The following is a 16099-nucleotide window of genomic DNA, read 5'->3' as shown; positions in this document are numbered from 1 at the left end:
CCCAGCACACCTGTGGGCACTCTGAAGCTAGTGAATAAAGGACCAAGGTCACAGCAGTTAGATCAACAACAGACCGTGTGGAGTCAGTGTTTCGTGTGCTACATGCACTACAATTATCTTAGATGTCTCTAAGATCACCTCTCATTCTTCTGCACTCCAATGAGTAGAGGCCCAACCTACTCAACCTATCTTGATAAGTCAACTCCATCATCTCCGGAATCAACCGAGTGAACCTTCTCTGAACAGCCTCCAATGCAAGTCTATCCTTTCGTAAATACGGAGACCAAATCTGCACGCAGTACTCCAGGTGGGGCCTCACCAATACCCTGTACAGTTGTAGCAGGACTTCCCTGCTTTTATACTCCATCCCCCCTGGCAATAAAGGCCAACATTCCATTGGCCTTCCTGATCACTTGCTGTACCTGCATACTAACTTTTTGTGTTTCATTCCCCCAGGTCCCGCTGTACTGCGGCATTTTGTAATTTTTCCCCATTTAAATAATAATTTGCTTTTTTATTTTTTTCTGCCAAAGTGGATAACCTCACACTTTCCCACTTTGTACTCTATCTGCCAAATGAAGCAGAGGGCCGTTAATGCAAGAGTTAGAGCTTAGCGACCGGGCGCAAGCTTTTAGCGCCCCGACGGAAAATTCATTAGAGGCTCGCCGGGGGCGCAACCCACTGGCACCTGGCTGCTGGCGATCACTCCGGCCGGTAAATTCGGTGTGTGCGCCTCATTGAGCGCCCACCAATAACAACGTCTGGATAAATAGTGGGTGCAGGCTCGCAGCGTCGTTAACTGGCGGCTACTTAAAGGGATGAGGAAGCACTTCCCTCGGAGGCCACAGTCAGTGCAACGGTTACACTGAGGACGGAGCAGGATCTGATTCGGAGTTCCGCTCATTTGCAATGGGGCCACAAAATGTACCGACCAAACTGATGTTCTGGTCCCCCCCAGCTCTGGTGTGCAACGGACGATTTATCGCCTCTGTCAGCTCCTTGACCGCTTCTGACAAATTTCTGGGCGGGAGCCGCAAACCTTTTCAAGGCACTCAAAGAACCGCTCTGCCTGTGATATCAACGCCGCAACAGAGGCACGAGTGAATTTCTCCCCCAATGTATTTTATTCGCGAGTCGGGCAGCTTTGGTGCTTCTCCCCAAGGGTGGAGCCTCACCTCCCTCTAGCTGTCGGGTGGTAGGGTGTGGGAGTCGGCAAATTCACTTCGGTTTGGTTTTGGTTTTGTTATTTTTATAGAGTGCTGTGCGTTATAAAAAGTCAGAAAATTGTACAAAATCTTTTGTTCGAAGTTGCTTATATCAGTGGAGTTTTTGTTGAATCAGTGGTGTTTACTTGGTGTTTCTCATTGCGGTCAATACTGTAGAAACATCAAATCATTTTTTCTTAAAGAGAAAAAGAAAGACTCGCATTTATATAGCACCTTTCACGACCACCGGACGTCTCAAAGCGCTTTACAGCCAATGAAGTACTTTTGGAGTGTAGTCACTGTTGTAATGTGGGAAACGCGGCAGCTGAAGCAAGCTCCCAGACACAGCAATGTGATAATGCCCCAGATAATCTGTTTTTTTGTTATGTCGATTGAGGGATAAACATCGGCTTCAGGGCACCGGGGATAACTCTCCTGCTCTTCTTCGAAATAGTGCCACGGGATCTTTTATATCCACCTGACGGAACAGACGGGACCTCAGTTTAACATCTCAGCGGAAAAACGGCACCTCCGACAGTGCAGCACTCCCTCAGCACTGCACTGGAGTGTCAGACTAGATTTTTGTGCTCAATTTTCTGGAGTGGAACTTGAACCCCCAACCTTCTGACTCCGAGTCGAGAGTGCTGCCCACTGTGCCACAGCGGACATTCCAGTACAGTACAAACATTACTTATTCTTAAATCTGTCGATTCTTTTGTGTTCCTTCTTTGATTTATAAGTTATGTTATTCAGCTCACTACAAAACAAAAAGTCAAATCTTTTATTTGGGGCATGGTGACACTAAGTCGCTCAAGTAAGGTAACTGCAACAACGTTTGCAATCAGTGGGCAAATATCACGTGATCAAATGCCAAGCGGTGTCATGTGATTGAATGCCTTGTGGTTAAATGTCACATGACCAAATCTCCAGCAATACATAAACCAGAGTTGGCAACCCTAGTGGGACAGACACTGACCTTTCACCCTCTCCCCTTTTTTTGATGGGGGGGGTTGGGTGGATCAGGCACTGACCTTTCACCCTCTCTATGCGATGGGGGAGTGGGTTAGACACTGACATTTCAGACCGTGTCGCTGCTCCTGATCATCACCCAAGCTCACTTCACAGCCAATTCATCACTTTGCAGCGCTGTCACCGTTGTTATGCCATTCCGCACACAGCGAGATCCCACAGGCAAGAAATGAGCGGAAGACCACTGATTCTTTTTTTTTTGGACGGTGGTTGCTCACGTACTGGAGTGGGCCTGAGCCCACGACCCTCTGACCCAAAGCGGAGAGAGCAGCCTACTGAGCCAACCTGACATTTGGGTGGTGACACCCTCCTTGCCTGATCCCGGTCAGCACCCACCGCAGTTTCCAGCAAGAGTCACCAGACAGTGATAATAAGAACATATGAAATAGGAGCAGGAGTCGGCCATTCGGCCCCTCGAGCCTGCTCCGCCATTCAATAAGATCATGGCTGATCTTCGACCTCAACTCCACTTTCCTGCACTGTCCCCATATCCCTTGATTCCCTTAATATCCAAAAATCTATTGATCTCGGCTTTGAATATACTCACTGAGCCTCCACAGCCCTCTGGGGCAGAGAATTCCAAAGACTCACCACCCTCTGAGTGAAGAAGTTTCTCCTCATCTCAGTCCTAAATGGCCGACCCCTTATCCTGAGACTGTGTGACCCCTGGTTCTAGACTCCCCAGCCCGGGGGAAACACCCTCCCTGCATCTACCCTGTCAAGCCCTGTAAGAATTTTGTATGTTTCAATGAGATCACTCCTCATTCTTCTAAACTCTAGAGAATATCGGCCCAGTCTGCTCAATCTCTTCTCATAGGACAATCCCCCCATCCCAGGAATCAGTCTGGTGAACCTTCGCTGCACTCCCTCTATGGCAAGTATATCCTTCCTTAGGTAAGGAGACCCAAACTGTACATCCCTGGCTGATTAGTCGCCTTGCCCTAATCCAGGGGTACACTGAGGCCAAATGTTACCTCTCCCATCCTCTGTCCACCCCTGACTGGGATCAGCTAGCTGGGCACCGCACCTCAGGGAGGATATATTGGCCTGGGGGTGGGGGGGGAGGGGGGATGCAGGGGGTGATACCGAGGTTAAATGAGTTAAATTATGAGAACAAGTTGCATAGACTAGGCTTGTATTCCTTTTTGAGTTAAGAAGATTAAGGGGTGAATTAATTGAGGTGTTTAAAATGAATAAGAAATTCGATAAGGGTGGCTAGAGAGAAACGATTTCCTCTGGCGGGGGAGTCCAGAACAAGGGGGCCTAAATTGCCCCTTCCCTTAAGGCCTGTTACCTGCTGGCGACCATGCTGCAGAGTGCAATGGCCGCCGACATTTCGTGTAATAGCCGTCATTTTGAAAATTCAGCTCCTGTGGTGGCCCCCTACCCGCTGCTGCCAATCCGTCCTAAGTGCGCCATTGGAGCGCGCACCGCCAATGTTCCCACCCGACGGCGAAATTCTGCCGAAAGAATCTCCCCCCCCGCCACGCGGTGTCAAAAGCTGCTTTTTTCTGCTGGTGCAGTGAGGCCACTGTCCTTATAAAATGGAGGTGCGGCTCCAATTAAAGGACAGGACCTACTGCCGCTGCCGTTGGCCGACTGCCATGTGAAGGGGAGAGACGTGATGACTGACCACTCGGCCCGCCCCCCCAAATTTAAACTAATTAGTGGGGGAGGAGGGTTCAGGCGAGCTGCAATTTAAAAAGTCAAAAAATGAGGAGAGGCAATAGAACAGGGTAGCACTAGGGTTATGAAAACCAGAGCGTGACAGGAAGGGACAGAATATATAAACACTAAAGTGTATCAGAAAGTGGGGTCAAAGCAGAAAAGATGGTATAAAAACAAATTTAAAAGCTCTTTACCTGAATGCACGCAGCATTCGCAACAAAATAACGGCACAAATAGATACAAATGGGTATGATCTGATAGCCATTGCAGAGATGTGGTTGCAAGCTGGCCAAGGCTGGGAACTAAATATTCAGGGGTATTTGATCGTTCGAGAGGACAGAGAGAAAGGAAAAGGAGGTGGGGTAACTCTGCTAATAAAGGATGAGGCCAGTGCGTTAGTGAGAAAAGATATTGGCTCAGAAGATCAAGATGTTGAATCAGTTTGGGTGCAGATAAGGAATAATAAGGGGAAAAAGTCACTGGTGGGCGCAGTCTATAGGCCCCCCCCTCTAACTAGCTACACGGAGCATAAATCGAGAAATAATGGCGTCTTGTAAAAAAGGAACGGTAATAATCCTGGGCGATTTTAACCTTCATATTGATTGGATAAAGCAAATTGGCCAGGGTAGCCTTGAGGAAGGGTTCATAGAGTATATCTGGGATAGTTTCCTTGAACAGTACGTAGTGGAACCAACCAGGGATCAGGCTATCTTGTGGCGACGTGGGCTATGTTTGGGAATGTTTCTGTGGGTTTTTTCTAAAGTTTCCCCCACCCCCCAGGCCTCTCTCGGAGCGCACACAGCCCAGCAGTTAAGTTCGCAACTTTCCCATCCTTGCACCGCGCGAAGTGTACAACGCCTGCCTTAGCGCTACAGTCCCTGGCGCAGGGCCCAGGTGCCAAAACTTCCTTACCAAAGCGCACTCCGAGGGGCTGTCTAAGAAGAAAGCACAAACTATTCCCGGCCGGTAACTTTCCCGCCCCGCCTCCGTTTTTGCCCCGGAAACAGAAAAGCCTAAAAATGCAGCTCGAAGACTTCACTTCTGAAACTTTTATGCGGCTGCCCCATAACCACTCATTGTAGGGAAGGATCATACAGCAAATAAGGAGGCCATTTGGCCTGTTGTGCCAATGCTGGCTCTTTGAAAACGCCCTCCAATTTAGTCCCACGCTCACAGGTAAACTGGCAGATTCATGAAGAAAGACTTGTATTTATACAGCACATTTCACTACTCAGGATATCCCAAAGCACTTTACTTCTGAAATGTAGTCACTGTTGCAATGTAGGAAGCGCGGCAGTCAATTTGCACACAGCAAGGTCCCAAATGCAGCAACGTGATAATGACCAGATAATCTCGTTGAGGGATAAATATTGGCCCAGGACACCAGGGGAGAACTCCCCTGCTATTCTTCCAATAGTGGTCATGGGATCTTTAACTTTCGCCCGATGGGCCTCTGTTTAACATCTCATCTGACAGACAGCACCTCCAACAGTGCAGCATTCGCTCAGTACTGGCAACGGGTGTGTCGGCCCTGGGTTATGGGCTCAAGTCTCTGGAGTGGGGCTCGAACACATCACCTTCTGACTCAGAGAATTGAGGGAGATCCACTGAACCACAGTATCAAATCGCTGTTTCATTTTTTTATCTTATCATCCTAACCCGCCCTCCCTCCTCCCCTTGCGATTGCACAGACTAAGCTTGTATTCTGCCAAATATGGATGATACAGGGGTGATCTAATTGAGATGTTTATGATTATTAAAGGATTCAATAGGTTAGATAGAGAGAAACTTCTGGAGGTGGAGTCCAGAACAAGGGGGCTTAATCTTAAAATCAGAGCTAGGCCATTCAGGGGTGATGTCAGGAAGCACTTCTTCACACAAAGGATCGTGGAAATCTGGAACTCTTCCCCCCGCACCCCCCCCCCCCCCCCGCCAAATAAAGCTGTTGAGGCTGGGGGTCAGTTGAAGGTTTCAAGGCTGAGATAGATTTTTGTTTGGTAAAAGTATCAAGGGACATGGAAAATCAGCCTTGATCTGATTGAATGGACGAACAGGCTCGAGGGGCTGAATGGCCTCCTCCTGTTCCTGTGTAACAGGCCCGAGGGGCTGAATGGCCTCCTCCTGTTCCTGTGTAGCAGGCCCAAGGGGCTGAATGGCCTCCTCCTGTTCCTATGTAACAGGCTCGAGGGGCTGAATGGCCTCCTCCTGTTCCTGTGTAGCAGGCCCAAGGGGCTGAATGGCCTCCTCCTGTTCCTATGTAACAGGCCCGAGGGGCTGAATGGCCTCCTCCTGTTCCTATGTAACAGGCCAGACAGTGTACTTGTGCACGCCCGATCCTCAGTTTGTGCGTTAGCCCAGCATACGTTGCACATCACTGTTTTCAATTTCTTTTCCCTCCGCAGGGCCAGTACCCCTCGACCGATTGCCATTACTTCTCCTTCGAGCAGAGGTAAGTGAACTGGGCCTGCAACCTATCTCTGGTCGGAGTCATCGTGCTGTGGTCCATTTCCAGATGCTGGTCGCCCGGACGTGTGAGACAGAGATGCAGGTCCGTGATGGTGAATCTCCAAACCCACCGCGAAAACCCACGCAGATGTGGTTCCTGCTTGCCTGATGCCCACAAATTCTGGTGGAGACTCATCCCGCTTGCCTTCGATGCAGAGAGAGTGTAGATATAGACTGGGAGAGCCACTGGACCCACCGAGTGCGCATTTAACCTGCCGAAAACCATCTATCTTTCCCCAGCACAGAGCGCTGTTCCGATGTAACAGGCTCGAGGGGCTGAACGGCCTCCTCCTGTTCTTATGTAACAGGCCCGAGGAGCTGACTGGCCTCCGGTTCCTGTGTAACAGGCCCGATCGGTACTGAATGGCCTCCTCCTGTTCCAGTGTAACAGGCCCGAGGGGCTGAACGGCCTCCTCCTGTTCCTGTGTAACAGGCCCGAGGGGCTGAATGGCTTCCTCCTGTTCCTGTGTAACAGGCTCGAGGGGCTGAATGGCCTCCTCCTGTTCCTATGTAACAGGCCCGAGGGGCTGAATGGCCTCCTCCTGTTCCTGTGTAACAGACCCGAGGGGCTGAATGGGCCTCCTCCTGTTCCTGTGCAACAGGCCCGAGGGGCTGAATGGCCTCCTCCGGTTCCTGTGTAACAGGCTCGAGGGGCTGAATGGCCTCCTCCTGTTCATATGTAACAGGCCCGAGGGGCTGAATGGCCTCCTCCTGTTCCTGTGTAACAGGCTCGAGAGGCTGAATGGCCTCCTCCTGTTCCTATGTAACAGGTCCGAGGGGCTGAATGGCCTCCTCCTGTTCCTGTGTAACAGACCCGAGGGGCTGAATGGGCCTCCTCCTGTTCCTGTGTAACAGGCCCGAGGGGCTGAATGGCCTCCTCCTGTTCCTATGTAACAGGCCCGAGGGGCTGAATGGCCTCCTCCTGTTCCTGTGTAACAGATCCGAGGAGCTGAATGGCCTCCTCCTGTTCCTATGTAACAGGCTCGAGGGGCTGAATGGCCTCCTCCTGTTCATAAGAACATAAGAATTAGGAACAGGAGTAGGCCATCTAGCCCCTCGAGCCTACTTCCACTCAACTAGATCATGGCTGATCTGGCCGTGAACTCAGCTCCACTTGCCCGCCCGCTCCCCGTAACCCTTAATTCCTTTATTGGTTAAAAATCTATCGATCTGTGATTTGAATACATTCAATGAGCTAGCCTCAACTGCTTCCTTGGGCAGAGAATTCCACAGATTCACAACCCTCTGGGAGAAGAAATTCCTTCTCAACTCGGTTTTAAATTGGCTCCCCCGTATTTTGAGGCTGTGCCCTCTAGTTCTAGTCTCCCCGACCAGTGGAAACAACCTCTCTGCCTCTATCTTGTCTATCCCTTTCATTATTTTAAATGTTTCTATAAGGTCACCCCTCATCCTTCTGAACTCCAACGAGTAAAGACCCAGTCTACTCAATCTATCATCATAAGGTAAACCCCTCATCTCCGGAATCAGCCGAGTGAATTGTCTCTGTACCCCCTCCAAAGCTAGTATATCCTTCCTTAAGTAAGGTGACCAAAACTGCACGCAGTACTCCAGGTGCGGCCTCACCAATACCCTGTACAGTTGCAGCAGGACCTCCCTGCTTTTGTACTCCATCCCTCTCGCAATGAAGGCCAACATTCCAGTCGCCTTCCTGATTACCTGCTGCACCTGCAAACTAACTTTTTGGGATTCATGCACAAGGACCCCCAGGTCCCTCTGCACTGCAGCATGTTGTAATTTCTCCCCATTCAAATAATATTCCCTTTTACTGTTTTTTTTCCCAAGGTGGATGACCTCACATTTTCCAACATTGTATTCCATCTGCCAAACCTTAGCCCATTCGCTTAACCTATCTAAATCTCTTTGCAGCCTCTCTGTGTCCTCTACACAACCCACTTTCCCACTAATCTTTGTGTCATCTGCAAATTTTGTTACACTACACTCTGTCCCCTCTTCCAGGTCATCTATGTATATTGTAAACAGTTGTGGTCCCAGCACCGATCCCTGTGGCACACCACTAACCACCGATTTCCAACCCGAAAAGGACCCATTTATCCCGACTCTGCTTTCTGTTCGTTAGCCAATTCTCTATCCATGCTAATACATTTCCTCTGACTCCGCGTACCTTTATCTTCTGCAGTAACCTTTTGTGTGGCATCGAATGCCTTTTGGAAATCTAAATACACCACATCCATCGGTACACCTCTATCCACCATGCTCGTTATATCCTCAAAAGAATTCCAGTAAATTAGTTAAACATGATTTCTCCTTCATGAATCCATGTTGCGTCTGCTTGATTGCATTATTCCTATCTAGATGTCCCGCTATTTCTTCTTTAATGATAGTTTCAAGCATTTTCCCCACTACAGATGTTAAACTAACTGGCCTATAGTTTTTAAACAGGCGTTACATTAGCTGCTTTCCAATCCGCTGGTACCTCCCCAGAGTCCAGAGAATTTTGGTAGATTATAACGAATGCATCTGCTATAACTTCCGCCATCTCTTTTAATACCCTGGAATGCATTTCATCAGAACTATGGGGACTTGTCTACCTTGAGATCCATTAGTCTGTCCAGCACTACCCCCCTAGTGATAGTGATTGTCTCAAGGTCCTCCCTTCCCACATTCCCGTGACCAGCAATTTTTGGCATGGTTTTTGTGTCTTCCACTGTGAAGACCGAAGCAAAATAATTGTTTAAGATCTCAGCCATTTCCACATTTCCCATTATTAAATCCCCCTTCTCATCTTCTAAGGGACCAACATTTACTTTAGTCACTCTTTTCCGTTTTATATATCGGTCAAAGCTTTTACTATCTGTTTTTATGTTTTGCGCAAGTTTACTTTCGTAATCTATCTTTCCTTTCTTTATTGCTTTCTTAGTCATTCTTTGCTGTCGTTTAAAATTTTCCCAATCTTCTAGTTTCCCACTACCCTTGGCCACCTTATACGCATTGGTTTTTAATTTGATACTCTCCTCTATTTCCTTGGTTATCCACGGCTGGTTATCCCTTCTCTTACCGCCCTTCTTTTTCACTGGAATATATTTTTGTTGAGCACTATGAAAGAGCTCCTTAAAAGTCCTCCACTGTTCCTCAATTGTGCCACCATTTAGTCTGTGTTCCCAGTCTACTTTAGCCAACTCTGCTCTCATCCCACTGTAGTCCCCTTTGTTTAAGCATAGTACGCTCGTTTGAGACACTACTTCCTCACCCTCAATCTGTATTACAAATTCAACCATACTGTGATCATTCATTCCGAGAGGATCTTTTACTCGGAGATCGTTTATTATTCCTGTCTCATTACACAGGACCGGATCTAAGATAGCTTGCTCCCTTGTAGGTTCTGTAACATACTGTTCTAAGAAACAATCCCGTATGCTAACTATGAATTCCTCCTCAAGGCTACTCCGTGCGATTTGATTTGACCAATCGATATGTAGGTTAAAATCCCCCATGATTACTGCCGTTCCTTTTTCACATGCCTCCATTATTCCCTTGATTATTGTCCGCCCCACCGTGAAGTTATTATTTGGGGGCCTATAAACTACGCCCACCAGTGACTTTTTCCCCTTACTATCTCTAATCTCCACCCACAATGATTCAACATTTTGTTCATTCGAGCCAATATCGTCTCTCACAACTGCCCTGATATCATCCTTTATTAACAGAGCTACCCCACCTCCTTTCCCTTCTTGTCTATCCTTCCGAATTGTCAGATACCCCTGTATGTTTAATTCCCAGTCTTGGCCACCCTGCAACCACATTTCTGTAATGGCCACCAAATCATACCCATTTGTAATGATTTGTGCCGTCAACTCATTTACTCCTATGTAACATGCTCGAGGGGCTGAATGGCCTCCTCCTGTTCCTGTGTAACAGGCCCGAGGGGCTGAATGGCCTCCTGTTTTTTTAAATTTCAAAATATACTTTATTCATATAAAAATTTGTACAGTACATTCAAAAGCAGTTCAGTACATTTAGCTGCGGTCAGCAATCCCATACACTACATTTGGGTGCTGACGGCAGTTCCGTTCGATACAATTCCTTGCTTTTCAGTTCCAGTACAATTTGGTCCAATACGGGATACATTGTGGTACATTCAACAAATGACATTACATGTGTCACTATACAGTACACGGAATGGGTCGCGGTACATTTACATTTTTCTTTTCAACGTGCATTACGAAACAGACCTTGCATTGTACATGGCACGACATAGGTGTTTACAGATCATGGTGCTCCATGTACACAAAAAAGAAGTTACAAGTACGGCCCGAGGGGGGTTTGTACTGATTCCAGCCCCTGGGTTTACCGGGGCAGAAGGGCTTTAAACTGTGGCCCTTCCCCACCGTGCCTTTGCGGCGACTGCACCAATTGTTAGTGCGTCCCTCAGCACGTACTCCTGGATCTTGGATTGCGCCAGTCTGCAACACGCAGACGTGGACATCTCCTCGCTCTGGAAGACCAGCAAGTTTCGGCAAGACCAAAGAGCGTCTTTCACAGAGTCGATGGCCCTCCAGCAGCAGGTGATGTCTGTCTCGGTGTGTGTCCCTGGGAACAGCCCGTAGAGCACAGAGTCCTGCGTTAAGGAGTTGAATGGCCTCCTGTTCCTGTGTAACAGACTTGTCCAGCCGGGCCACCCTGGGGCGATGGCTTGTAGGATCCACGGGAGCTGAGTGTATAGTCCCCCACCCCTGGCTTGGTCTGGCCCCTCTGGGTCCCCTTAGGGAGACAGGCTGCTCGTCAGTCATTAGCAGGGCCCAGGGGACAAGTGCAGAGCTGCTCGGTTCAGGTGTCGCCCGGCCGAGTCTAGCCACAGAGCGGTGGATCGGTTCTGACGTCCCGCAGGCAGACACGTCGCTCTTGGATTAATTCAAACAGGATGGACCCCGGGTTGATCAAGTCCTTTCATCGAGTCCAGTGCCGAGAGGTGGGGTGGGATCGTGGCCTAGGTTTGTTCTATGGCTGCCGGAAGTGGCCGAACACACTTGCTGCCCTTTTGTTTTGTGTTGGGAATTTACAGATCCCTCCATGGCCCCCACCCTCTCCCTTTCTCTGTAATCTCCTCCAGCACCACAACCCCCCGAGATGTCTGCACTCCTCTAATTCTTCCCCCCTGAGCATCTCTCGATTTTCATCGCTCCACCATCGGTGGCCGTGCCTTCTGTTGCCTGGGCCCCAAGCTCTGGAACTCCCTCCCTAAACCTCTCCGCCTCTCGACCTCTCTCTCCTCCTTCAAGCCGCTCCTTAAAACCGACCTCTTTGACCAAGCTTTTGGTCACCTGCTCTAATTTCTTCTTCTGTGGCTTGGTGTCAAATTTATTTGTTTTGTCTTATAACACTGCAGTGAAGCACCTTGGGACGTTACACTACGTTAAAGGTGCTATATAAATATAAATACAAGTTGTAATTGGGAGGGGAATGGTTTGCTCGGTTTGTCAGTCTAAACAGTCTGTCGATAACGGCAAATCTTGTCTTGTCTTTTTGCCCAACAGTCACACCGAAACAGACTCCTCAAAGCATCGGGTCAAGCAGGTATGTGCTCGAACAGTCTGAGTACATCAGCCAATGAAGAACGTTTCTGAAGTGCCATCATCGTCATAGGCAGTCCCTCATAGTCGAGGATGACTTGCTTCCACTCTAAAAGTGGTAGCTGAAGAGTCCAATGTGGGAATTACAGTCCCTGTCATAAGTGGGACAGATAGTGGTTGAGGGAAGGGGAGGGTGGGACTGGTTTGCCGCACGCTCCTTCTGCTGCCTGCGCTTGCTTTCTGCACGCTCTCGGCAACAAGACTCGAGGTGCTCAGCGCCCTCCCGGATGCACTTCCTCCACTTAGGGCGGTCTTTGGCCAGGGACTCCCAGGTGTCGGTGGGGATGTTGCATTTTATCAGGGAGGCTTTGAAGGTGTCCTTGAAGCGCTTCCTCTGCCCACCTGGGGCTCACTTGCCGTGACGAAGCTCCGAGAAGAGCGCTTGCTTTGGGAGTCTTGTGTCGGGCATGCGGACAATGTGGCCTGCCCAACGGAGCTGATCGAGCGTGGTCAATGCTTCGATGCTGGGGATGTTGGCCTGAGCGAGAACACTGATGTTGGTGCGTCTGTCCTCCCAGTGGATTTGCAGGATCTTGCGGAGGCGTCGCTGGTGGTACTTCTCCAGTGCTTTGAGGTGTCTGCTGTATATAGTCCACATTTCTGAGCCATGTAGGAGGGCGGGTATGACTACTGCCCTGCAGACAGTGTAGTCACTGTTGTAATGTAGTAAACACTGATGATAGTAGGCTCCCGAGGTATGGAAAATGGTCCACGTTGTCCAAGGCTGCGCCATGGATTTTGATGACCGAGGGGCAGTGCTGTGTGGTGGGATCAGGTTGGTGGAGGACCTTTGTCTTACGGATGTTTAGTGTAAGGCTCATGCTTTCGTACGCCTTGGTGAAGATGTTAATGATGGCTTGGAGGTCGGCCTTTGAATATGTGCAGACACAAGCTTTGTCCGCATACTGCAGTTCGATGACAGAGGATGGGACGACCTTGGATCTAGCCTGGAGGTGACAAAGGTTGAATAGGTTTCCATTGGTTCTATAGTTCTAAACGACGAGGTCCAACACCGCCTCCAGTGTGCCAGCACAGCCTTCGGTTGCCTGAAGGTTTGAAGACCAGGCTCTCGAATCTGGCACCAAGCTCATGATCTACAGGGCTGTAGTGATACCCGCCCTCCTGTATGGCTCAGAGATGTGGACCATGTACAGTAGACACTTCAAAGAGCTGGAGAAGTACCACCAACGATGTCTCCGCAAGATCCTGCAAATCCCCCGGGAGGACAGATGCACCAACGTTAGCGTCCTCGATCAGGCCAACATCCCCAGCATCGAAGCACTGACCACACTCGACCAGCTCCGTTGGGCGGGCCACATTGTCCGCATGGCCCGACACGAGACTCCCAAAGCAAGCGCTCTAATCGGAACTCCTACACGGCACGCGAGCCCCATGTGGGCAGAGGAAATGCTTCAAGGACACCCTCAAAGCCTCCCTGATAAAGTGCAACATCCCCACCGGCACCTGGCCCAAGACCGCCCTAAGTGGAGGAAGAACATCCGGGAGGACATTGAGCACCTCGAGTCCCGTCGCCGAGAGCATGGAGAAACCAAGGAAGGAGCGTGCGGCAAACCAGTCCCACCCACCCTTTCCCTCAACCACTGTCTGTCCCACCTGTGACAGAGACTGTAATTCCCGTATTGGACTGTTCAGTCACCTGAGAACTCACTTTTAGAGTGGGAGCAAGTCTTCCTCGACTCCGAGGGACTGCCTATGATGATGATGATGTAGTAAACACTCCAGTGCAGTGCTGAGAGAGTGCTAGATTCTTGGTGGTGCCGCACTGTCGGATGAGACGTTAAGCCAAGACCCCCGTCTGCTCTCACAAATGGACATAAAAGATCCCATGGCACTATTTCGAAGAAGAGCAGGGGAGTTATCCCGGTGTCCTAAGGCCAACATTTATCCCTCAATCAACATCACAAAAATACAGATTATTTGGTCATTATCACATTGCTGTTTGTGGGAGCTTGCTTGTGCATAAATTGGCTGCCGCGTTTCCTACATTACAACAGTGACTACACTGAAAAAGTGGCTGTAAAGCGAGTTGTCCGATGGTCGTGAAAAGCGCTATTATAAATCCAAGTCTTTTAGGCAACAAACGATCCCACAAACAGTAATGTGATAAATGACCAGGTCACCTGTTTCAGTTACATTGGTTGATCCAGGGATCGATGTGCTGCAGGCAGGATTGAAGGCAGATGTGGGGGTCAGCTGTGACATGTGACCGAGGGAGAGTGTGGGAGTGAGAATCTCAGGAATGTGATCGTGGGCTGACCTGATGGTTATTGTTCTCCCCCACACCCAGCAACCTAACGAGCCAGTTAGTGTGTGAATGGAATCCCGTCTTCTCACCCATATAGAGAATGTGAAAGGATGTCACACTGTGCCACATCATCTAGTGTCTCACCACCCGAGCTATTAAAATGCGCAGGGACAGTGAACGCAACTTCCCTCCCCTGACAGTAATGCAAAGCTGAAAGAAGGAAAGACTTGCGTTTCATGAACTCAGGATGTCTCAAAGTGCTTTACAGCTAATTAAATACTTTTGCAGTGCAGTCACTGATGTAATATAGGAAACGCAGCAGCAAATTTGTGCACAGCAAACTCCCAGAAACAGCAATGTTATTTTTTAATTTCAAAATATACTTTATTCATATAAAAATTTGTACAGTACATTCAAAAGCAGTTCAGTACATTTAGCTGCGGTCAGCAATCCCATACACTACATTTGGGTGCTGACGGCAGTTCCGTTCGATACATTTCCTTGTTTTTCAGTTCAAGTACATTGTAGTACATTCAACAAATTTACCCAGAAACAGCAATGTGATCATGACCAGATAATCTGTTTCTCTAGTGATGTTGATTCAGGGATAAATCTTGGCCCCAGGACACCGGAGAGAACCTCACTGCTCTTCTTTGTAATAGTGGCCATGGGATCTTTTGCATCCACCCGAGAGAGCAGACGTTTAATGTTAGTCTAGGTCGAATGTCTCAACTGTAGGACGGTAGTTCCAACAATGCATCGCTCCCTCAGAATCGCACTGAAACGTGTGGGGGTGGGGAGGCTCACCCCAGGGCAGAGGAGTTTATCCAGTAAGCCATTGAACCCCATGCAAAGCAGGAAGGCCCCAGGCTCCATTAGCCCACACTCCCAACCCCACTCCCAAGTTTGAAGAGGGTTCGAGCGATATCCAATGGCATGTTGAAGGGGTTTCGGATGATATCCAATGGGATGTTGAAGGGTTTTCGGGTGATATCCAATGGGATGTTGAGGGTGTTCGGGCAATTATCCAATGGGATGTTGAGGGGGTTTCGGGCGATTATCCAATGGGATGTTGAGGGTGTTCGGGCGATTATCCAATGGAATGTTGAGGGGGTTTCGGGCGATATCCAATGGGATGTTGAAGGGGTTTTGGGCGATTATCCAATGGGATGTTTGAAGGGGTTTCGGGCGATATACAATGGGATGTTTGAGGAGGTTTCGGGTGATATCCAATGGGATGTTTGAGGAGATTTCGGGCGATATCCAATGGGATGTTTGAAGGGGTTTCGGGCGATATCCAATGGGATGTTTGAGGAGGTTTCGGGCGATTATCCAATGGGATGTTTGAAGGGGTTTTGGGCAATATCCAATGGGATGTTTGAGGAGGTTTCGGGCGATATCCATTGGGATGTTTGAGGAGGTTTCGGGCGATTATCCAATGGGATGTTTGAAGGGGTTTCGGGCGATATCCAATGGGATGTTGAGGGGGTTTCGGGCGATTATCAAATGGGATGTTGAAGGGGTTTCAGGCGATTATCCAATGGGATGTTTGAGGGGGTTTCAGGCGATTATCCAATGGGATGTTTAAGCGGTTTCGGGTGATTATCCAATGGGATGTTGAAGGGGTTTCGGCGATTATCCAATGGGATGTTTAAGCGGTTTCGGGTGATTATCCAATGGGATGTTGAAGGGGTTTCGGGTGATATCCAATGGGATGTTGAAGGGGTTTCGGGTGATATCCAATGGGATGTTGAACGGGTTTCGTGCGATTATCCAATGGGATGTTGAAGGGGTATTTGGTGATTATCCAATGGGAT

The 16099-nt window shown here is 49.0% G+C and overlaps 1 protein-coding gene across 1 annotated transcript in view; it reads left to right on the top strand.

Moving 5' to 3' along the window:
* Nucleotides 1-16099, top strand: part of LOC139235676 (E3 ubiquitin-protein ligase RNF212B-like) — a 202084-nt gene that overhangs the window by 116348 nt on the left and 69637 nt on the right. The window contains exons 7-8 of the mRNA XM_070866716.1: nucleotides 6305-6351; nucleotides 11921-11960. Of these exons, the coding sequence (XP_070722817.1) occupies nucleotides 6305-6351; nucleotides 11921-11960 (87 nt within the window). The remainder of the gene's footprint in view (nucleotides 1-6304; nucleotides 6352-11920; nucleotides 11961-16099) is intronic.

Source organism: Pristiophorus japonicus, chromosome 23, assembly GCF_044704955.1.
Source record: "Pristiophorus japonicus isolate sPriJap1 chromosome 23, sPriJap1.hap1, whole genome shotgun sequence".
NCBI classification, from domain to species: Eukaryota; Metazoa; Chordata; class Chondrichthyes; family Pristiophoridae; genus Pristiophorus; species Pristiophorus japonicus.
This window is presented reverse-complemented; position numbering and strand designations above follow the sequence as displayed.